Here is a 24,547-nt window from a genome sequence, read left to right on the forward strand (position 1 = left end):
GCGGCGCCCGCGCCGGGCATGGAGGCGCCGCCGGCCCGCGCTGGCCGCCCGCGCTGCGCCCCACGCCGCCGCCGCTGCCGCCGCCGCGCCTCGAAGTTTGTCGGCTGACTCGGAAAGTTGCGCTCGGGCTCGGCCGCCGCGCGGCGTCCAGCCTCCCGGCCTGTCCCGCCGTCCGCCACCGCCGCCACGCTCTGCGGGGCCCCGGCCCTGCCGACAGCCGCAGCCCCGCCTGCTGGGGGCATGTGAGCGCCGCCGCCCCGAGAGGCCGGGAGGGCTGCGCGGGCGAGGGGCGCGCCCCGGCCCCAGGCAGCCCCGGTCGCCATGGGCATCCAGGGCATGGAGCTGTGCGCCATGGCCGTGGTGGTGCTGCTGTTCATCGCCGTCCTCAAGCAATTCGGCATCCTGGAGCCCATGTCCATGGAAGGTAACGCGTGGCCACCCGCCCCTCCGCCGCCCTCCGCCGGGGGCCCGCGGGCTGTAGAGAGGGAGCCGCGCTCGCTCCCTCCGGTACCTGGTCTGGCGAGGAGCGGCCCTCGGGCGCGCTGAGCTCCGCCGCCCTGACTGCCCCGGCCACCGCCCCCTCCAGGATCCGGAGGGCTGGGCCCGGGAATAGGGGACAGAGAAGGCTTGGGCTCCGACAAGCCCCAGAGGAGACGGTGCCGCGGCGCTTGTGGTGGTGTGCGCGAGGTGCGGGGTGACACCTTGAGCGGGCATCCCTGGCTGTCCTAGGCCTGCGGGTCCGAGCGGTCCCCGGGGAGCACAGCCGGCTTGGGCCGCCCGGTGGCGGGAGGTGGTGCGGGGTGAAGATGACAGGAGGGACCCTCAGCCCAGGGCGCCTGGTGGCGGTGAGTGATCTGAGGCCTCTGCCGCATGATGGGGCCGCCCCTTTCACCACCCCACCCCCCACCCCCTGCATTCGGTTTCCCCGCTCCAGGCAAGGCTCAGGCCCATGGGACCAGTAACCAAATCCGCAGGCGCCACATTTCCGTCCCAATAAAATATTATCTGAGGAGATGGACCTACTCTTAAGTCAGATACTGACGGCCTCCCTGGGACTCCTGACAGGCGTCCTTGGAGCTGCGTCCCAACTAGTGGTATGCCCTACCATTTCTGGACAGGTTAGGAGGGGCCCCTCCAGGGCACACTTGATTCTGAAGGGGACCCTGACCCTAGGGCTGTAACTGCCTCTCCCTCCTGTTCCAAAAAGGCAGTTGCAGCCCTGCACTTCTGGACTGTGGGGAAGGGGCCAGCTCGTCCTGTTCATGTCACCTGTGCCCCTCTGCTGCCCTCTCGGAGGTCAACAGGCATCCTGCCCGCCTCAGCACTCTGCTGACCTTGCCAGGTTCCAGCTCCTAGGACTGAAACCCCGGAGGCCTGGGGAGGGGAGATAGGGAGAGCCTGCACCTGCCTCTAACCTATCCAGCAGCCCTTCGGGCATGTGCCCCAAACTCCTGGAAAGGGCTATCAAGGGCAGGAAAGGGCACGGGGCCAGGAAGCAAGGCCCTGTCTTCCATTCTGCCTTCAGAGCCCAGGGCTGGCTCTGTACCTGAAGTCGGTGGCCACATGCCCCTCAGAAGCCACTTGGGCTTCTTTTTCTAGGGGAGTTTTTCTAGGGGAGTTCAGGAGGCCCAGAGAGAAAGGACTTGCTCAGGATGGCAGAGAGGTGCCGCATTGAGCTTTAGATTTTAGTTTGAGAGGAAAATTGCCCAACTGGGACTTCCCTCAGCTAGGTGGTGACCCTGGCAGGGGGAATCTATGACAGGGAACTTGGTGGGAAATACAGGTACTTGGGATTGGGGCCAGAGGGTGGGAACGGATGAGCATCCCACACTGCTGTGCCCCTCAGGACCCATGCCTCCTGCAGGGCGTCTCCACCCCTATTCCCTCCTGCCCTTTCCCCATCCGGATCCTGGGGGGTGTTGGTGCCCAGGGAATCCGTGACTTCTTCATTGCTGTTCTCTGTTTCCCAGGCCCTCCTGGGAGCACCAGCCAGGCCCATTCCACTTAGTCCTGCAAAACCTCCCTCACTGAGCCCAACTCACTCACAGGTCTGGGGTGGTCTGAAGTTTGCCTTTCTGATTTCTTTTTTTCTTTTGGGTATTCCCAGGTGGTCTCTCATCCAAGTATCGACCAGGCCCCGACTTTGCTTAGCTTTTGAGATCAGACTAGATCAGACTCATTGAGGGTAATATGGCGGGAGACTGTGTTTGTGCTTTTTAAGGAGAAGGGATTTCTTTATAAGGTGGATAGTATGCATGACAGATGGTTTATTCAACCTGCTAAAAAGCCACTCAACTTCTCATGAGTTTCTCTTTTCTGGTATACGTGCCCACTTGTGCCCCTTCGAGTTCTGGGGTCTTGAGTCAGTTGGGGGAGCACAGAGTCAGCCAGGTCTGAGCTAAGATCCTGTCACCCATACTGACTATAAAAACCCCTTAGTGGTTCAGAGCCTCAGTTTCACCATCTGTAAAGTGGGTCTAGTAATAATTCCTGCCCTGTGGGGCCATGGCAGGCTTTAACCAGTCAGTGGGACTTCAGTGACCCCCAGCACCATTCTTGATGTATAATAAATGTGCAGCCTTTGTGAACCATTGCTAACCCCAATAACTAGCAATGAGTGATTACTCATAATAATAGAACTTATTCACGGTAGAAAACATTCTCTCACTCAGACAGCCCCCTCCTCCTCCGCCTGGGTCAGAGGGAGGGAGCTGTAAGTTCCAGATGTTCCCTGTTGACAGGGAACGGTGCCAGTTGAGGGCCTGGAAGCGCCCACTGGGCAGGCAGTGTCTAAGGGACCGTCAGATGAGCTGTGAGGAGCCCAGGCTGTCCCACCCAGCCTGGCTGTGAGCCACGCTCAGTGCTGCTAGGGCACAGAAAGGGGCTGGTGCCCAATTCCCCTCCAAGCATGCACCGTGCAGTTGGATGTGTCTCTTGTCTTCTCTGAGCCTCCATGGTTCTCATCTGGAAAAGACCAGAGTTATGATGCCCTGGGGATTGTTAAGGACTAATGGATCAGGGCTCTGGTGATGCAGCTTTCTAGAACTCAAAAGGCCTTCCTCTCTGCCCTGGGTCCCTCTGTCAGTCTCTGTCTCTGGGTGACTGTACAGGGAGTCACCGCCATCATTTTTCCTGAGCAGGAAGCCCGCCCCTTGATCCAGACACAAGGGGCTGAGCCTGGTGGTACCGTGGCTGTCCTGAGCACCAGGGCAGATCATCAGGAGGCAGGGCTCAAGCCTGGCAGGTCAGCCCAATCTCGGTATAACCCCCTCCAGGTGGCAGAAAGGCAGTCCTCATCCTGTCTGTCTTATCGGGATTTCTCCTTCCCTGGTGACCTTTAGGGTATCAGAGATGAAGCTGCTGCTCAGTGTCCACAAGCTTACGAGGGCACAGGAGTCTGGTGCCAATGGCACAGCCTAGAGGGACGTCAAGGGGATTCCATCCCAGCTTTGGGACCTGGACCCTGCGAGGCCTGGGCTGGGGGCCAGGGTCTGCACCTTCTCGGTGCCGCCTGACACTGAGTGTTGGACAATGGGAGCCGGCCCGGGAGGTCCTTTAAAGCCTCTGAAATTATGGGCAACATTGTGTATTTGGTGTTTTTTCCTGTAGTGTTGAAATACATTCTCAGAGGGTTTGTGTTCCCAAAAGGTCCGAAGGCTTGCTTCTGAGGCTCTCTGTTGAGCCTTGCTTGAGGCCATGGTGGAGGTGCTGGATGTCAGCAGTGTCTCTGATGTGCTGGTGACATGAAGGTCTTTCTCATCCAGCTGCAGCTCCCAGCCCCCAGAGTGATGGGCATGCCCCTGTAGGAGCCTAGATTCCCTTACATACTTGATTTTTCTTCACAGCCCCATCAATACCTTAAACTACTGAATATTTTAGTGTCTTTGTCAGTTCATGGTCTGTCTCCACCAGATGCCGGCCGCACGAGGACGGGGACTTTGTCCTGCTCACTGTAATAACCCATGCCTAGATCAGTGCCTGGTGCCAGGGAGCAGCCTGGTAAGGATTTGTTCACTTCATGGGGGGATCTTGCAAACAAAGAGGAAGAACCGGAGCCTTCTGTCCCCTCTGCCCCAGCCCCTGTCTATAAGCTTGAGGCTAGGTCCTGTGAGAGCTGCGGACCAGATGGGCACAGAGCGGGGGGCTTGGTGGCTGGTGGGGGGTGGGGGAGGTCTGCTTTCAAGAACGCAGAGGCTGGGGGGTATCACTAGGGATAAGTGTGACTGGATCAGAGTGAGTGAGGAAACTGTAGGAAGGGAGTGGGGGAGGGAGGCCGGCCAGGTTGTGTGGGCACTGGCTCTTCACTGGTCTGCACCTCATAATCGACTGGGGAGCTTTAAAAAAATACCTGCCTTAGACCCCAGTGTTGGCAACACCAAGGTCAAGGGTTCGGATCCCCATACAGGCCAACTGCGAAAAACAAAAATAAAAATAAAAAAATACCTGCAATGCCCTCCCAGGCATTGAATCCCAAATGTTTCTCTGGGTGGAACCCAGGCACTGGGATGTTTAGAAGCTTCTTGGGAGACTCATGTGCAGCCAGGGTTGAGATCATGGGTGCAAGGCTTTCAAGGACAGGGTTTCTCAAAGTGTGTTCCCCCAGACCAGCAGCATCAGCATCAGCATCAGCATCACGGAGAGCTTGTTAGAAATGTGCATCTTCAGGTCAGAAACTTGGCGTGGGGCCCAGCGGCTTGGCTCTTAACCAGCTTCAGGTGCAATTGCGACACACTCAGGCTTGAAGACCACGGCTCTGTGTAGGGACAGGCCACTGAAAGGATGTTGGCTTTTATTCTCTGAGAAACCTGGAGCCACTGGAAGGTTCCGAGCAGAGGAGTAAGGTGGCCTTGAATTTTCACAGGGTCTCCCTGGCTGCCATGTTGAGAGCAGACGTGGTGTGGAAGGCACCAGTGGAAGCAAGCGGACCTGTGAGAGGCATTTGTAGCCACCAGGAGGGAGACAGCAGTGGGGTGTGGAGAAGTGGATGGATTCTAGATATGTCCTAGTCTGTTTCTGTTGCTTCTAACAGAATAACTGAAACTGGGCAATTTATAAAGAAATGAAACTTATTTCTTATGGTTTTGGAGACTGGGAAGTCCATGGCCCAGAAAGTGCTTCTGGTGAGGGCCTACCTCTGGGTGGGACCTCTAACAGAGTCCATTGGTGACCAGAGTGTCACATGGCGAGAGAACAGGCTGGGCAAGAGAGACCTAAACTTGACTCACTCTTCTTATGAAGCCATCAGAACCACACCAGTACTCCATGAATGGACCTATCCATTTACAAGGCCACAAGTCTCACAATCTGAACACCTTGCAAAGGCCCCACCTTTCAAATACCATAATTGGATTTCCCACCCTCTTAACACTATTACAATGGAGGTCACGTTTCTAATACATGACCTTTTGGGGAACACATTAACCCATATGAAGATGTGTTTCCCAGCTGGAGCTGATAGGGGTGCTGTGCGGTGTGAGAGGAAGACAGGGGTTGGGAAGGTTGGCCTGAGCACCTGGAAGGTGGAGCTGTCTGTTGCTCAAGTGGGGTAGACTTGGGGGCAGGGGGTGGCACAGGTTTGTGGGGAAGATTATTAGTTCCATTTGGACCTGGTAAGTTTGGGATGTGTTAATTTTCTATCACTATTGTGACAAATTACCCCAATGTAATGCCTTAAACCAACAAACCATTTATTATACAGTTCGGAAGGTCTGAAGCCCACATGGATCTCGCTGGGCTGAGATCAGACGGGGCAGAAGTACTGCCTTCCTTCTGGAGGCTCCCGCGGAGAGCCCGTTTCCTCGCTTTTCCAGCTTCTAGAGGCCTTCTCTTGGCTCATGGCCCTTCCTCCACCTTCAAAGCAGCACACCAGGGTGGGTCCTTCTCATGTGGCCATCTCTCTGCTCTCTCTTCTGATTCCCTCTTCCGCTTTTAAGGACCCATGTGATTACATTGGTCCCACCTGGATAATCTAGCATTCTTTCCCTGTTTTAAGGTCCACTGATTAGCAACCTTAATACACCTTTGCCATGTCACCAGCATATTTACAGGTTCCAGAGATTAGAACATGGACACATTTGGGAGGCCATAATCCTACCTAGCACGATGTCTATTAAAAAAATCCAAGTGGAGCCGTCAAAGAGGTGGTGAGATATATGAGGATACTTCAGAAAGTTCATGGAAAAATTGAATTAAAAGATAGTATGAGTACTTGTCTGCTATTCAGAGGAGCAGTCTGGGCCTGGAGAGAGAAGCTTACGAGCCATGGGCAAATGTTGGGATATAGCACTGTGGGACTGTGGGGTCACCAAGGGAGTGAGATAGAAAAGGGACCAGGTTCAAGGCCAAACCTGTTACCCTTCAGCATTAATTGGTCAGGGAGGAAGAGCAGCCCCAGAGGTCAGAGGAATACCAGAGAGCATAAAGCCATGTCCTGGAAGCCAAGGGGAGGGAGGGAGTCTCCCCAACTCCCTTCCTGGTCAGCTGCTGCTGACAAGGTGGTTGCTGACCCCAATCATCTGCTGCCCTAAGTCATCTGAGGACGGGACCCACCACCAGATTTGGCAGTCCCTCCTAGGATCACTGAAGGCTCACCAGCCCTCCCTCCCCTGCCCTCCAGTTCAGGCCACCCTGACCCTCCGGCAGCTGCCAGGCTTCCCCTGGTCATCACAACTGCTAACCAGATACGTCCAGGAGGGAGACAGGAAGACCAGACACTTGCCTGTGTGGAGTCCATACAGCGGGGACACCCTGAAGAAGACCCCACGTCAGCATCTAAAGAGGGTGCACAGCCTGGCAGGTTGTTGCTTTTGTGATTTCTGGATTCCCAGGCGCATCTGCTCCCTAACCTGGTCGTCTGTCCCATGCCTAGCATCCCACCATCCAGCATCTTGGTTAGCGAGCAAATGCTGAGTATGTGTGTTGGGGGTGGGGGACTGGGAGAGCCTCCCAGCTGGGCAGGATCCTTGTATCCTAGCAGGAGAATTAAGCTTGTGCGGGAAATGAGTGAGTTGTTGTCAAGCCCACGGGGGAGGCAGAGCTGCACGCCCTGAGGAGAGGAAGGGGCGCTCCCATGCAGAGGGATGGGGCTCTCCCAGCACCCCAGCAGAACTGATCCCAGAGGAAGACAGCTGACACCATGGCCTCACCTTTGAGGGACCTATGTGGCCCAACTCAGCTTGCCCTGGAGGGCCTTCTGGGATCAGGTGTAGACTAAGAGGCCCAGAGAGGGGAACACCTTGCATGGGCCAGGCTGACACTGGAGCTGGGCACCCCCTGACCTGCAGACCCCAGCTGGGCCTCTCACACCAGGCTCCCCTCAGTTCTAGCCTGGTTTGACCACTAGCTTACTGTGTGATTTTGGTACATTTAACCTCCTTAAGCCTCACTTTCCTCATCTGTAAAATGGGGTAACAACAATCTGTTTTCCCTTATCCATCTCACAGGGGTGAGGTGAGCTGAAAGCACATTGGAAAAGTTAAAAGAGGGACTCAGAAGGGTGGACAGAGCCAAAAATGAGCCTGGGCTGGTAACCTTGGCGCTGGTCTGCTCAGCTGCTGCGGCTCCAGCTCCAGGCTTGTGTCCACATCTGTGGCCCAGGGCCTGGCTTTGGCTGCTCCTCTTTCCCCAGCTCAGATTTCTTAAGCTGTACTCTCCTGGCCCCCAACTGAGGGCAGAGGGCAGTCCTCTCCACCCCCTGGGGACATTTGGCAATGTCTGGAGATAATTTTGGTTGTCACAGCTAAGAGGTACTACTGGCATCTAGTCAGTAGAGGACAGGGACGCTGCTAAACATCCTGCAGTGCACAGGACAGCCCCCAGAACAAAGATCACACATATCTGGTCCAAATGTCAGTAGCACTGCAGTGGAGGAACCCTGCTCTGGAGGGAGCATGGGCCCAGGGCTGGGAGATGCTTCACTTGGGCAAGTTGCTTCTCCTGTCTGAGCTGTTTCCTCATCTATAAGTGAGGGGCTTGGATTAGGGGCACCGTCTCCCCTGGGAGCTTTCCCTGACCCTTCCCTCTCCCTGCCCCCTCAGATTGTGCGGGATGACACTGCCCTCACATTTTGGGGGCTCTCAGAGGGCAGCAGGGACATGTGTCAATACACTTAGGGCCACAGAGTGTGCCCAGCACTGCCTGGCAAACAGGAGGTGTCAAGTAAATGTAAATTATATGCCACTGTTGGCACACACTTATTGGGCACCTATTGTATGCCAGGCAGAGGTGAGGCCACCAAGAGCACAAGTAATGTGGGGTCTTGGCCACTGGGATGATGCCCCCTGAAGGGAAGGTCCCTCTGGCTGGCATGGGGGCAGGGAGGCTGCTGACTTGTGGGGGCTGGCGTACAGGTGGGTAAAGACAGCAGAGCTGTGAGGTGTGATGGAGGGAATGGGAGGCCCAGACTGGGGTGTGCACGGCCTGGCCCACTGCTTCTGCTCCTCCCTCCTGGGAGGCGGCCCCAAACCCTCTGCAGCTGCCCTCTGTGCACTGCCACCCACAGGGGCCTGGCCTTGCAAAGGTGACCAGGGGACCTGGTGGATCACAGCTCCCTCTTGACTTGGAGCAGGCCCTTGCAGCCACTGTGATTTTTCCTGCTCTTTCTCTTGCTCTCCATCTCCCAACACCCTCTCCTGCCTTTGCTGGGGGCCCGGTGGTGATGCTCTGAGCATCCTGGATGGCCTTATCCTTGGCAGGGTTTGCTGCCCTTTGTAAAGCGCAGGTCCCTCAGGACTTCTGCAGCTGCTGGGGCAGAGTTTCCAGATCTGGGATGTTGATGGCGATGACAGGTACCGACACCTAGTAAGCGCTCTCTCTGTGCAAGGCATATGCTTTGTGCATTCCTAATTTTCTCCTCATCAGCAGGCCCATTTTGTAGATGAGGAAACTGAGGCTCAGGGAGGGTGAGTGACTCTCCCAAGGTTATCCAGCCAGGGAGTGACAGAGCCAGGATTTTTCTGAATGCCAGCACACCTACCCTGGATGTGTCTCTGACTGCAGGGCCGAGGGGACCACTGGACACGGCCTTGTGTGTCCCAGCCTCGTACAGGACAGATATCAGGAGCCCAAAGTGGAGTCAGCTGCCTGCGTCCAAATCCAAAGTGGGAAAAATCTCCCAGTCAGAGCTGTCATGGAGACTGAATGTGTAAATGTGTGCAGAGCTCATAAAACAGAACCTGCACAGAGTAAGCGCTTCGACAATGTGCGCTCCTTATGTCTTGCCAAAAGTGTCCCAACCCAAATGGTCCCCACAGTCATGCATCACTAAGTGTATACTAGAAGTTAGTGGAAAAGGAAGACGCCCTTGACAGACACCTTGTCGTGTTCCCACAAATGCCTTGGCTCACCTTGGACCCTCTGCCCAGGGTGTCCTTTGACCCCTGTTCACCTACTTTCACTGGACCTGAGTCTTGGAATATAACCTTTCTCTCTGCTTCCCCCACCCCATCTGTGTCCAGCAGGTGTAGCCAACAGGGAGTGTTAGGGCCTGGGACAACCTGCCTAGAGACAGTAAAATTAAAGCCCAAGGCAATAATCCATGAACCCACCCAAGGAAACGGAGCTGGGAGGGCCCATTCTGCCCATCGTGTGTTACAGAGCACTTCCCACATGCAGGCACTGTCCAGGGTTGGGTGCAGCAGAGGGAAAACTGAGTTTCTGCTGAGGTCCCCAAGGAAGAGGGAGATAACAATGACAAACCAAGTGTCTGAGTCTGCTCAGGCTGCCATGACAAAATGCCACAGACTGGGAGACTTAAACAACAGAAATGTATTTTCTCACAGTTCTGGAGGCTGGAAGTCCAAGATCAGAGTGCCAGCAGTGTTGGTTTCTGGTGAGGGCTCTCTTCCTGGCTTGCCAACGGCTGCCTACTTGCCCTGTCCTTACATGGCCTTTCCTCAGCGTGTGCACATGGAGAGAGAGATCACTCTCTTTCCGTCTTCTCATAAGGCCACCAGTCCTATAGGGTTAGGGTCCTAACTGCAGTGAGTTAAATGTGTCCCCCAAAGGTTCATGTATTGGAAACTTGATCCCCCATTGTAACGGTGTTAAGAGTTTGGGAAACCCAGTTATGACATTCGAAAGGTGGGGTCTTTAAGAGGTGATTGGATCACAAGACTGAGTCCTTGGGAATGGATTGATCCATTCATGGAGTATTGGGCATTGTTCTGATGGCTTTATAAAGAGGGCAAGTGAGGAGATTAGCCCCTTCTCACCATGTGATACCCTGAGTTGCTGGAGAAGGTGGCCCTCACCAGATGTGTTCCTAGAAATTTGGACTTCTATCCTCCAAAACTGTAAGAAGTAAATTTTATTTCTTTATAAATTATTCAGTTTCAGGTATTTTGTTAGCAACAAAAATGGATTAATATACTGACCTTATGACCTCATTTAACCTTAATTACGTGCTAAAGACCCTATCTCTAAATACAGTCCCATTGGTGGCTGTGGCTTCAACTATGAATTTGGGCAGGACACGATTCAGTCCATAGCACCAGTAAACTGAGAAATGTGCATGTGACAAGATGTTATCACTTAATGAAAAAGAGTAAAACCAAAGTGGGGGATAGATAGTAATAGGGAAGGGGGTGGCCCCTTTGCGGAGGTGACATTTTAGCAGAGGCTAGCAAGTGGGGAGGGTATGCCTGGTAGGTTTGAGGGGCACAGGACACCAGCATGGCTGAAGTGGGGGGAGTGAGGGAGGAGACATGGAGGTGAGGTCAGAGCTGGGGGGGGACACTTATGGGCCATTTAAGGACTTGGATTTTTATACTCAGCTTGGGGGAGGTTGTTGAGCAGAGGAGTATGTGAAGTTTTCAGCATACTTCACTGGGGTTTAGGGCAGAAGAAGGGAGACCAATGAGGAGAGATGCTGGAGCCTTGGACCTGGGTGGGGCAGAGCAAGTGAGAAAAGGGGTCAGAGGCAGGACACACATTGAAAGTACCACTGGCAGGATTTGCACGTGGATCAAGTGTGGGGAGCAAGGCAGCTGCCCAGGATTTTGGCCTGAGCACCTGGCAGGATGGAGTTACCCTCCTCTGAGCTGGGGAGGCTGTGGGTGGAGCAGGTTTTGGGGAAAGAAACAGTAGTACATTATACACACTATTCTGTACCAAGTGCTGATGACAAGCAGACAGGAGAGTCTGGAGCTCAAGGAAGTGAGTTCACATTCCCTTCTGAAGCTCGTGTTTATAAGTAGCTTTCAGGTTTTGCAAATTTAATGAGTAACATTTTTTCTCATTATTCTCATATGCATTTTTCATGAGGATGATTTTGAACACCTCTATGTGTGCTTATTAGCTTTTTTGGTTTCCTCATCTATAAATTGCCTGTTCATATCCTTTGACCATTTCTCTTGGGATTGCTGTCCTTTTTTGTTTGTTTGTTTTCCAAGCATCCAATGTTTAATGCAAACCAGAGGTGTGTACTTTCCTCCTCACCCTTCTCTCTCTCATTTTCTCTTGCTCCAGGAAAATGGAATTTTGAACATTTCAGTTAACCTCTAGTATACACACACGCACACACACACACGTACGTATTTGATATGTGAGCTACAAAGAATACTATAATGAACACCAGTGAACCCGTCCTCCCCAGCCCACCCCATTATTACCATAACCAGATTCGTTTGTCATTCCTTGATTTTTGCTCTTATTTATGATTTTATCTCTTACATTTTTATCCCTACAAGTATATTGCTGAGTTATTGTTGGCTTTGAAATTTATAAAAAAATAGAAGCATACTGGTTTCCTAAGACTGGTTTTTCATTTGACGGTATTTTTGTAACATCCATCAACATTGCTGTGTGTTGTTGTAGTTACTGCCTAGATTAATAGTTGATATTTCATCAGGTACATACCCTACCATATATTTATCTGCTCTGTTGTTGGTGGACATTCGGTTGATTCAAGCTATTGATATTGTAAAGAGTGCTCCTGTATTAGTCCATTCTTGTTGCTTATAACAAAATACCTGAAACTGGGTGATTTATAAAGACAAACAAAATTTATTGCTTATGGTTTCTGAAGCTGGGAAGTCCAAAGTCCATCTGGTTGTGGTGACAGTGACACAGTGGTCTCACACTGCAAGATGGTGGAAGCAGGGAGAGCAGAGAGGGGGGATGCCAGGGTTTTTTAAACAACCAGCTCTCGCAGGAACTAATAGAGCAATATCTCACTCACTACTCCCACTCCCCAGTGAGAGCATTAATCCATTCATGTGGGAAATGCCCCCATGGCTCAGTTTCCAACACTGCCACACTGGGGATCAAATTTCCACATGAGTTCTAGGAGGACAATACATCCAAATTCAGGCAGCTCTAATGACTGTTCTTGTACATGTTTCCTTGGCACTTGAGTTTAGCATGTATACATAACTAGGAGAGGATTGCTGGGCCCTATGCCCAGTGTTAATTTTATACAGAGTGTTAATGTTACACAACTTATATGTCATTGGCATGCAAGTGTTAATTTTATAAAACTTATACATCATTAGTATGAAAAATGCAAGTAGGTTTCCACAGTGGTTGTACCAGTTTGCACATTCACTAGAGTGTTTAAGAATTACCCTTGACTACATCCTCTCCAGAAGTTGGCATTCTCAGACTTCTTTTTTCATTATTATTATTATTTCCTGCTAGTCTAGGAGTTATTACATTCTCATCACAATTCGCATTTTCCGGGCCGGCCCGTGGCTCACTCGGGAGAGTGCGGTGCTGATAACACCAAGGCCCCGGGTTCGGATCCCATATACGGATGGCCGGATCGCTCACTGGCTGAGCGTGGTGCTGACAACACCAAGTCAAGGGTTAAGATCCCCTTACCGGTCATCTTTTAAAAAAAAAAAAAAAAAAAGACAATTTGCATTTTCCTATCAATACTGAGATTGATCCATCTTTCATGTACTTATTCATCTTTCTGGTTTCATAATCATCTCTACGATTATCTGATGTAGACATTCCTCTTTCGTCATTTGTAAACACCACACATTATCTTCCCCTATTCTGTTGAGTGTCAATAACTCTGCCCTTTTTAGAACAGACATCCATAATTTTTATGTAATCGACTTCATAAATTTGTTTTCTTTCTGGCTTGAGCTTTTGAAATTTTAAGAAATCTTCCCACACCCTTAGGCTAACAAGAGGCTCTTTTACAATTTATTTTAACTCTATAGGTTCCCTTTCATATGTGGGTCTCTAATTCATGTGGAGCTCACTTTTACATATTGTGTAAGGAAGGAGTACATATTTATTTTCTTTATATGGTGATCTAGTTTTCCTGACACTGTCTACTAAGCAATCTAATATTTCCCCATATCTTTTATGAAATTCCCTTCTATACTTAATCTCTTTTTGAGCTCTCTGACATGTTTGCTGGTGCATTAGTCTATTCTTGTCCCTATCACACAATTTTATTACAGTGACTGTATTATGTGCAATCTTTATTAGTATATATGATAGGGAAAAGTCTCTCTTTACTCTTCCTTTTTAGGTTTTTATGGATTTTTTATTTCTCCACCTACATTTCATTGTAAGTTTATCAAGGTTTTAAATAAAGTCCAGTTGGATTTTTGATTGGGTTTGCATTAAGTTTACCTTACAGATTACTTTGGGGAGAAATGACATCTTTATAGTATTGTGTGGTCCTGTCTAAGATGGAATGTCTCATTTATTCAGATTATCTTTCTATACAGAAGTCCTTTGAGTTTTGTTTAATATTGGGCACTTTTTAGTTTTATTGCTATTATGAGTGTTATTTTGTTATTTTTAAATTGTATTTTCTAGGTGGTTATTACTGGTGTAAAGAACTGCTTTTGATTTTTGTAGATTAATCTTGTATCTGGCAACATTACTGAACTCACATGTTTGTTGATTCTTTTGGTCACTGTAGAGAATACATCATCTAAAATAATGTTAGTTTTATCCTTCATTTTCCAATTCTTACACTATTTCTTTTTCTCAATTTCCATAGAGCATTGGCAGGACATCAGTTATTGGTGATTGTGGCCAATCTTGTCTCAAACCTTGAAGAGAATTTGAGCTTTCACCGTTAATTCTAATATTTTCTGTAAATTTTTCTGTAAATAAACATGTGATTTGAAAATACAAGCTTCATCAAGTTAAGGAAGTTACCTTTGACCAGAAGTTTGCTGAGAGTTTTTATTTATTTTAATTACAAATAGATGTGGAAGCGTATCAAATCCTGCATTAAGATTTTCATAGGATTTCCATCTTTATACTCTTCCGGATAAAATCTTCTTGATCATTATGTACTATTTAAAACATGCTTGTATAGTTGGACTCAGGTGGCTAACATTTGGTTTAGGGTTTTGCATCTGTGTTCAACAGTGAGATGGGCATATGATTCTCATTCTTGTGGAGCCCTTACATGACTTTGGAATCAAAACTGTTGTATTGATCGCTGGATTAACAGTGTGGAGATCATCGATGATCCTTTTAAGAGCACTGTGCTTGGAGTTGAGCAACGTCAAGGGAGAAGAGGAAGAGGGGAAGAGAAGACTCTGAGTTAAAGATCGTGAGAAGAAAGCTCAGAGAAAGTAGGGTCAGAGGAGTTCTGCTGTTGTTGTTGTTGTTGTTTGTTGTTGTTGTTGTTGTTGTTTTCTTAATGTAAGAAATAGCGGCAGGATTGAGAGTTTTGTTTAATTTTGGTTTTTGGCCCTCAAGAGAGAGTATTAAGTTAATCATATTCTTTAGTTCATGGGCATTTATCAGCCTTGACTTGTTTAAAACCTCTCTTGTTTTGTTTATTTTTTCCCTTTAGTCCCCCATTTTCCTCCTCCCCATAGGCAATTATTCTAATTTTATTTCATGTTAATTTTTTCCAATTTAAATTAATGTGAAATTCTCCTTTTGTTGGAGCAGCATATGCATAGTCTCGTAACCACTATCACCATCAACACATAGAACAATTACATTACCACGAAGGGTCCCCTCATGCTGCCCCTTTTAGTCAAACCCTCCTTTGCCCCCAGCTCCTGGTAGCCACTGATTTCTGCTCCTTCCCTGTAGTTTTATTTTTTCTGGTCCAGAACATCATATAAATGGCATCATATATTGTTTAGCCTCTTGAGCATGGATTCTCTCACTTAATTACGGCATTTGAGATACATTCATGTTGTTGCATATAACAATATTTTGTTTTCTTTATCTCTGTATAGTATCCATTGTGTGAATGTACCACAGTTTATCCTTTTACTGGTTGAGGACATTTGGATTATTTCCAGTTTGGGGAGATTATGAAGAAAGTTGCTCTAAACATTTGCCTAAAAGCTTTTGTGAGACTGTAATAACTTTGATTTCACTTAGATAAATAACCAGGAGTGGGATTACTGGGTCTTATGGTGAGTGTGTGTTTATAAGAAACTGCCAAACTGATTTCCAGAGTGGCAGTACAGTTTCTTTTATGCCTGCCAGCAAAGCATAACATTTCTACTTGTTCTGCATCCTTACCAGCACTTGATATTGTAAGTATTTGTTATTTAAGCAATTCTAATAGGCATATAGTAGTAATTCACTGTGGTTTTGTGTGTATTTCCCTAATGGAAAGTAGTCTTAAACATCTTTTATGTGCTCATTTGCCATCCATATATCCTCTATAGTGAAGTGTTTCATCAAGTCTTTTGTGTGTGTATTAATTTGTGTTCTTTGTTTTCTTACTGCTGAGTTTTGAGAGTTCTTAATATATTCTGGATATCTTTGTCAGATATATGATTTGCAAATATTTTCTTCCAGTCTGTGTTTACCTTTGTATTTAACAGTATCCTTATTCTTCTTTTGCAAAATTGTTTTAGAAATTCTAGTTCCTCTGCCTTTCCACGTAAATTTTAGAATACTCTGTCTATACGTACAAAAGGCCAGTTAACTCAGATGGCTAGAACATGGTGTTGACAACACCAAAGTCAAGGAAGTGTTCAGATCCCCTATGCTGGCCAGCTGCAAAAAAAAAAAAAAAATTTGCTGGGATTTTGATAGGAATTGTGTTAAATCTGTAGATCATTTTGGAGATAATTGACATCTTTATGGTGTTTAGTATTCCTATCCATGAACACGGTATGTCTCTTCACTTATTTAAATCTTCCATGATTTTTTTTCAGTCAACATTTTGTAGTTTTTGGCATACAGATTATTTGCATGTTTTGTTAGATTTACACCTAAGTATTTCATTTGTGGGGTGAGTGATTGTAAATAGTATTGTTTTTTGCTTTTGGCAGCTGGCTTGTAAGGGAATCTGAACCCTTGACCTTGGTGTTATAGCACTGCACTCAAACCAACTGAGCTAACCAGCCAGCCTTAGTATTGTTTTTTAAATTTTGGTTTCCAATTATACATTGCGTGTTGACCTTGTTTCTTGTGATCTTGCGAAACTCACACATTAGAGGGTTTTTTGTAGATTCCTTGGGATTATCTACCCTGCATTTTGTCAAATGCTTTTTCTGCATCAATTGATATGATTGATATATATCAGTTTTCTCTTCTTTAGACTGTATTAGTCCATTTTTGTGTTGCTATAACAGAATACCTGAGACTGGGTATTTTATAAGAAAGGAGGTTTATTTGGCTTATGATTCTGTATGCTGGAAATTTCACATTTGGGCAACTGCATCTGTGAGGGCTTCAGTCTGCTTCCACTCATGGTGGAAAATGGAAGGGAAGCCACCATGTGTAAGAGATCACATGGCAAGAGAAAATCAAGAGAGAGGTGGGGTGATGCCAGACTCTTTTTAATAACCCCCTCTCACAGGAATTAACTAATAGAGCAATAACTCGCTCACCCCATGGGAGGGCATTAATCTATTCAGGAGGGATCCTCCATCATGACACAAGAACCTCCCACTAGGTCCCACCTCCCAGCACTGCCACATTGGGGATCAGATTTCAACATGAGTTTTGGAAGGTCAAATATGTTCAAACTACGTCAAGACTATTAATACAGTGGATTATGGTGATTTATTTTCAAATATTGAATCATCCTCACATTCCTGGAAAACCCACATGGTGTGGTGCATTATTCCTTTTATATGTCAGTGGATTCAATTTGATAATATTTTGTTGAGAAATTTTGCACCTATGTTCATGAGAAATATTGGTTGGGACTATTCAGGTTGTCTTTTCATCTTTGGTGAATTTGGGTAGTTTGTGATTTTTGAGGAATTGGTCCACTTTATCAACATTGTTAAACTTGAGTGCAAAGACTTGTTCATAATATTGCCTTCATATCCTTTTAATGTCTGGAGGGTCTTACTTATTTCCCGTGTTTGATTCCTGATATGGGTAATTTGTGTTTTCTCTCTTTTTTTCTTTTTTATTCTTGCTAGAGTTGTATCAGTTTTATTGATGTCTCTTGGATGTTCTCTGGTTTTTTGTTTTCAAATTCATTAATTTTTTCTCTTTTCCTGTTTCCTGTCTTCTGCTTGCTTTAGGGTTATTTTACTCTACAATTTCTAGTTTCTTATGGCAGGAATTACATTACTTATTTAAAAACTTCTTCTTTTCTAAAGTCGGTATTTAATGCTTTAAATTTCCTTCTAAGTCTTGATCCCCCAAATTTTGATTTATCTTTTCATATATATTCAGTTCAAAATATTCCTGTTAGCTTCCTGTTATTTTTCTGTATATCTAGGTTTCCATTTCATACCTTTCCCTTCATCCTGAAGTACTTTGTTTTAGTCCATTTCCTGTTGCTTATAACACAATACCTGAAACTGGGTAATTTATAAGAAAATGAAATTTATTTCTTACAGTTTGGGAGGCTTGGAAGTCCAGCATGCAAGGGGCGCATCTGGTGAGGGCCTTCTTCCAGCAGGGACTCTCTGCAGAGTCCCTGAGGACACAGAGTATCACATGGAGAGGGCTGGGCAAGAGTGCCTCCAGAGTGCATTCATGTGCTCTCTTTATAAAGCTGCCAGTCCATGCCCGTGATGACCCTTTAATCCATTAACCCATTAATCCATGAGTGGATTAATCCATTCATGAGGACATAGCCCCCGTGGTCCTATCACTTCTTAAAAACCCCATCTTTCCCATGTTGGGGATTAAGCTCCAACATGGGTTTGGGGGTCATTCAAACCATAGCATACTTCCTTTAGCACTTCTTGTGGTGTAGTTCTGCTGGTGACAAATTCTCTAGCATTCATTTATCTGAAAATGCCTTTATTTCACCCACATTTTTAAAGGATATTATCACTGGATAAAGAACTCTAGATTAACAGATTTTTTTCTTTCAACAATCTAAAGGTGGTGGTGTTCCATTGTCCTATGATCTCCATTACTTCTCCGGAGAAGTCAGCTATCTTTCTTATGATGGTTCTCCCTTATGGTTTCCCTTTCCTTGCTGACTCTTTATCTCTGGTTTTCATCAGTTTGACCATGATGTTCCTAGAGGTGGTTTTATTTTTATTTACCCTTCTTGGGATTCACTGAGTTTCTTGCATCTATAGATTAATGTTTTTAACAAATTTAGGGAAACTTTGGCCATTATTTCCTCAAATATTTTTGTATCCCTGTTTCTCTTTTCTGTACTTCTGGAATTTTAATTGCATAAATATTAGGCTGCTTGATATTGTCACTGAGTCTCTGTGCATGGTTTTGTCAGTAGTTTTTTTTCTTTGTTTTCAGTTGGGATAATTCCTATTGACTTTGAAGTTCACCTATTCTTCTGTAGTGTCTGCCTCCAATCTTCTCTGAAGCTCATCAAGTGAATTTTTAACTTTAGGTATCATTTTGTTCATGTTTAGAGGTTCCATTAGGTTCTTTTTTAAGTTTTGTTTTCCCACTAAGATTCCCACCTGTTACTCTTTTCTTTCCTCTAATTCTTTTTTTTTATTGAAGCATAATTAATTGTACATATCTGTGGGACACAACGTCGAATATTAATACCTGTGAGCAATGTGTGATGCTCAAATCAGGATAATATGTATATTCAATACACAATGTAATTGATTTTTTGTAGCCCTTTACCAATTTCTCACCTTTCCTTTAATTCTTGCAACATGTTGATAACAGTGGTCTTAAAGTTCTTTTCTAATAATTCTAATAACAAAAATCTAATAATTCCTTTATCTCTTGATTATGTTGACATTTTCCTGCTTTTTCTCATGTCTTTTAGTTTTTTATTATTTGTTGAACATTGTAAATGGTATGTTGTAGGGAATCTGGATTATATTGTTTTAATATAAATGCTATTGGATTTTAGTTTTGCAGGCAATTAAATTACTGGCAGATCCACTTGATCTTCACAGACTTTAATTCAGGCTTTGTTAGAGCAGTTTTGTTTTGACTTTGTCCTTAGGTCTAGAACATGCCCTCACTCAAGGCCTTGGTTGGGTTTCAGCTGAACACCTGAGGTACCTAAGGAGGTATCTGCATTCTGGCTGAGCCATACTCCCATTCTTCATATCACTGCATGAATTCTGCTATGTCCTTTCAGGTCTCTGTCTCTCTGTCCACCACCTCCCTAGAGTATCACTCTGAACATGTGTAGCCCAGCCCTTGGCCAAGTCCAAGGAGAACCCCCACAGAGACTTCTGGGGCTACCCCTCTGTGCAGCTCCTTTCTCTCCAGGACCCTGATATGAAAACTCCACCTGCCTCAGCAGCCCCAAACTCTGACCTCTGCCTTGTCATCTCAGTAAGACTGCTGCTCCTTGGCTTATGTCCCAACTCCCTGTGGCCATAATTTGGAAAGGGTATTCAGACAGATATTCAGAGTGAATGTGGAGCTCACTTCAGTGTCCCTAATCTCAAAGATCATAACCCTGCGCTGTAGTCTAAAACATGAAAACACTTGCTTCACACATATTTCTTCTAGTTTTAAAGTTGTTTGCAGTGGGAAGGTAAGGCTGACACTCACTGTCTCATCATGACTGAAAGCAGAAGTCTAATTAGTATGTTTTCTTTTTCTTAATTGGAGTATAATTTACACATGAGAAAGTGCACAGGTGTTAAATGCTTATTTCAGTGAGTTTTGACAATTGTATACACCCTTTTAACTACCAGTGCTATAAAGCTTTCTGTCATGTGCATTAGTGTTGCCTGTTCTAGAACTTTGTATAAATGGAATCATATAGTGTAAACTCTTTTATGTCTAGCTTTTTTGCTCAGCATGATATTTTTGAGATGCATCCATGTTGCTGCATATATTGGTAGTTTATTCATTTTTAATGGAGAATGGTACTCTTATGTAAATGTGCCACAGTTCCCTGCTTTTGTTGATTGATTGGTCAGTTCTCAGTTTTGGACTACTATGAATAAAGCTGCTTTAAATGTTCTTGTACAATAGGTCATATGGTTGATGTATGTTTTAACATTATAAGAAACAGACAAGCAGTTCTCCAGAGTGGTTATACCATTTTATACCACCACCAACAATATATGAGAGTTCCAGTTGCTCCACATCCTAACCAACATTTGGTGTTGTCAGTCTTTTTGAGATGATAGATGATTGGGTATTTTGTATTTTGCATTGGATTGTTTGCAATCCTTTGATGATTAATGCTGTCAAACACCTCTTCCTGTGCTATTGATCATTTCTATATTTTCTTTTGTAAAGTGTCTTTGTCTTTCGCCTATTTAAAAAATTGAGCTATTAGTCTTATTATCATTGTTGATTTGTAGCCATTCATTTATATCCTACAAACAAGTCCTTTGTCAGATGCATGTACCAGAGCTATGTTTTCCCAGTCTATGACTTGCCTGTTGAGTTTCTTAATAACTTTATTGGCCTTGCTCTATGCTTCTCTGTTTTCTTTTTCATTGATCTCTACTCTTATTTTTATTATGTTTTCTTCTACTTTCTTTGAGTTTAATTTGCTCTGCTTTTTCTAGATTCTGAAAAGCTTAGATCTAGAAGCTATGTCATTGGTTTTACACCCATCTTCTTTTCTAATAAAGGAATTTAAGGCCATAAATTTCCCTCTAAACACAGCTTTACCTTCATCCAGCAAATTTTGATATGCTGTATTTTCTTTATTATTCAATTTAAAATATTTCAAAATTCACCTTTTCCTCTCTGACCTATGAGTTAATTGGAAGTGTATTGTTTAATTTCCAAATATTTGAGATTTTCTAAATATGTTATTGCTTTGAATTTTAACTTAATATCATTGTGGTCAGAGTCTGTTTTATTTTCTAGCATCTGGTATATCTTGGTAACCACAGGATATGCTCTTGAAAAAAAATGTGTATTCTACAGTTTTTGTATAGTGTTCTGTAATTAATTAAATCAAATTGGTTGATAGTGTTTTCCAAATCTTTCATATCTTTACTTGTTGTATCATTTACTGGAAAAGGATGTTAAAATTTTCGAGTATGATTGTAGTTTAAATGTTTATCCCTTTAGTTTCAAATCTTTTGCTTCAGGTATTTCAAAACTTTTTTACTAGGTGATGTGTATTTCAGATGATTCTGTCTTCTTGATGAATTAATCCTTGTATCATTATGAAATGTTCAGCTTTCTTATCCTTTCCTGCCCTTCTACTTTAAATCTGTCTGTGTCTTTGTATCAAGGGTATCCTTTTTGTAAATAGCATATAGTTGGGTCTTTCTTTTATCCAGTCTGAAATGTCTGTCTCTTAATCGAAGGAAGCATCTTATCATTAACATCAGTCCCTGCTACTGTGTGTGTATCTAATCCTGTCTACATGGTTCTCCCTGGTGTGCATCCCCCCTATTTTGCCTGCCCATTCTGCCTGTGATGGACCCCTAGGTTTCCTCCAACTCACCCAACCAAAATTACTGTTTCTGTGCACAGGTCCCCCTAGCTGGGGAAGAATCTGTGTGGAATGTTTACCCAGAATGGAATTGCTCGGTTACAGGGCTTGTCTGTATTTAATTTGACTAAGGTTTGCCAGATTTAACAGTATGTCCATATGATGATAGGAGTAATCCAGAAGGTGGGTGGGGTGGGGGGGCTGATGAGGAAAAAGTGAGGAGAGTGGATGGAACCACGTGCTTGAGTAGGTGAGAGGGGCTGGGATCCCTACACAAGTAGAGGGTTTGCCTTTGCCAGGAACAGGGACAGTCCCCCTGCAAAGGAGGAGAAGCGATGTCTGGACCAGATGCAGGTAGATAGGTGGGTGTGGGGGTAGCAGTTTGGGGAAATTTTCTTCTGTGGCTTCTGTCTTCTTAGTGAAATAGGAAGCAAGCTGAGGGTAAGGATGAGGAAAGAGGTACTGGAAGCTTAAAGAAAAGGAAGGTATAAAATAGTTATCTTGGATGTTGGGAGCATGCATGGACCAAGGGAACCATCCGATTGCTCTTTCAGGGTGCTCTTGAGCTTGCTGAAAGTGGGCAGTGTGGGCTGCATTTCTCCTGCCATGCTCACAGGAGAGACCCAGGCACGAGCAGGCTCAACCTGGGACCCATGCCTGGCACCGTCCTAGGCACCGCAGGCACAGGATGAGCTGCATAGGAAGGCTGCCCCCAAAGAGCTCATGCTGCAGTGGGAAAGGCAGCAGCCGGCATCAGCTACAGATAATCATGGACTCTGTTCTGCGTGGTGCACAGGGGGATGGGGCTGGTGGTGCAGCGGGGCTCGTGCCTCGCGTGTCAATGGGAAGGGGATGCTTTTGGTACTCGATGCTGTTCTGTCCATAGCTTTACTTTGTATTGTAAAAGTGATGCATGTCATACCAAAAGAAATTACGAAAATGTAAAAAAAAAAAAATCATAAATAAAAAAATAAAAATAAAGATCATCTGAAATCCCACCTTCCCCCGAAGATAGCCATGATTAGTTAACATTTGGTGTATTGATTTTAAAGAAAAGGTCTGGTCCCCGCCCTCTGGGCCCTGGAGGTCTGACCTCTTACCCAAGTGTGATTAGCATCCCTGCACCAGATGTAGAACAGCAGCATGTTAGGCCACAAAGGGCCATGAGGGGCACCTTTGTCATTCCTGGGGGAAGTCAGGGAGGGCCGCATGGAGGAGGTGGTCTAAGAATTGTGCTTGAAGCTCAAGGGTTTCTCGTGCCTGTCATGCTGTCTTTTTCCCTCCTTGTTCAGTGTCTCTCTAGGGCAAGAACAGCAGGGAAGTGGACCAGCCATGAGGCACAACTTCTGAGTGTGCCCTTCAGTCATAGCCCCTCCATTTGTGCAGTGCACAGCCTGGGTGACTGTACATGGTAGTCATGCAAGGAGGGTGCCTCTACCCCGTACCTCAGGCCATGCTCTGATGCCCACCCTGGAGCAAGATGGAGGAGCACAGCCACATGTCTCACTCTCCCGGGTCTGTGTTCCCCTCTAGACAGCAGTGACAGTGAGCTAGAACTGTCCACGGTGCGCCACCAGCCAGAGGGGCTGGACCAGCTGCAGGCACAGACCAAGTTCACCAAGAAGGAGCTGCAGTCTCTGTACAGGGGCTTCAAGAACGTGAGTGCTCCTGTTTTCCCTGAGAGAGGCCCTGGAGACCTTGACCCATCTAGTCCTCCCTGTTCCTGACTTCAGGCAGGAGGAGGGTCCTTGGCCCAGGGAAATCTTCTAGAAACTTCCAGAGTACAGTAACTATCCCAGGGGACTTTGTGGGAGAGCTGTCTGGGGTGGAGCAGGCCCCAGAATCAGTATTGTGGTGACCACCATGCTCCTTTCTTCACATCTCCAATGCTGGTACCGGGGAGAAGAAGATGAGGGAACAGCTTGGCATGAGTGGACCAGCCGTTCCCTTCCTGCCTACCCGCTGCCTTGCAGTGCTTTGGGCAGCGACCCCACCCCCTCAGAAGTGGGAGAGAGGCCAGGCCCTGTGGAGTCAGGGCATGGAGCTGGGGGCGGCTGAGGTCACTGAGAGGGGTGCTTTCCCACTGCAGGAGTGTCCCACGGGCCTGGTGGATGAAGACACCTTCAAACTCATTTACTCGCAGTTTTTCCCTCAGGGAGGTGAGTCCAAGGCAAGCCCCCCATGGCTCCTCCAAAGCGCCTGCTGTGTCCCTGTGTGGAGGAAGGAGTCCTCCTGCCACCCCCATCACCGTGCCACCCCTTGCATTGCAGAGGCCTGGGGCTGCCTCTGTCCCAGTGGAAGGGGGTGTCCCGCCCAGTATGCAGTAGGAAACCCTGCCTGGGTAGGGCTGCCTGGGGTGGGGGACGAGCTGCCAGGCGGCCCCAACACACCCCGGCCCTCTCCCTTGCTCTCCTCAGATGCCACCACCTATGCGCACTTCCTCTTCAACGCTTTCGATGCCGACAGGAACGGGGCCATCCACTTCGAGGTAAGCCCCTGCCGACCCCTCCCACATGCTCTGCCCCTGAAGGACACCTTCCTGCCCTAGGGCCACCCTCTCAGGGCTTTCCAGAGAGTCAGACACGATCCTGGGTAGAAACGACCCTGCATGTCACCCGGGGAATGAGTGGACTGTGCGTGGCTGGCCCTGGGACAGTGAGGTCAGTGGAATGTGATTTTGCTATTCGGTCGCCCTATTCTCAGCTTTTTTTCCATTCTAGGAGTTTGCATCCAGCTCTGCCCAGCCAAGGGGGCTACTAAGTGCACGCTGAGGTGGTAGTGACCCAACGTGAATTTGCATTTTAAAGGGGTCAAATTTTAACTCAG

General features: G+C 46.7%; 1 protein-coding gene across 1 annotated transcript in view; it reads left to right on the top strand.

Moving 5' to 3' along the window:
• The first annotated feature begins 241 nt into the window (after window positions 1-241).
• The window catches only part of KCNIP3 (potassium voltage-gated channel interacting protein 3), a 33,773-nt gene continuing 9,467 nt past the window's right edge, over window positions 242-24,547 (top strand). The window contains exons 1-4 of the mRNA XM_063078031.1: window positions 242-424; window positions 23,255-23,379; window positions 23,811-23,880; window positions 24,139-24,209. Of these exons, the coding sequence (XP_062934101.1) occupies window positions 322-424; window positions 23,255-23,379; window positions 23,811-23,880; window positions 24,139-24,209 (369 nt within the window). The 5' untranslated portion in view covers window positions 242-321. The remainder of the gene's footprint in view (window positions 425-23,254; window positions 23,380-23,810; window positions 23,881-24,138; window positions 24,210-24,547) is intronic.

The sequence above is a fragment of the Cynocephalus volans genome, chromosome 14 (assembly GCF_027409185.1).
Source record: "Cynocephalus volans isolate mCynVol1 chromosome 14, mCynVol1.pri, whole genome shotgun sequence".
NCBI classification, from domain to species: Eukaryota; Metazoa; Chordata; class Mammalia; order Dermoptera; family Cynocephalidae; genus Cynocephalus; species Cynocephalus volans.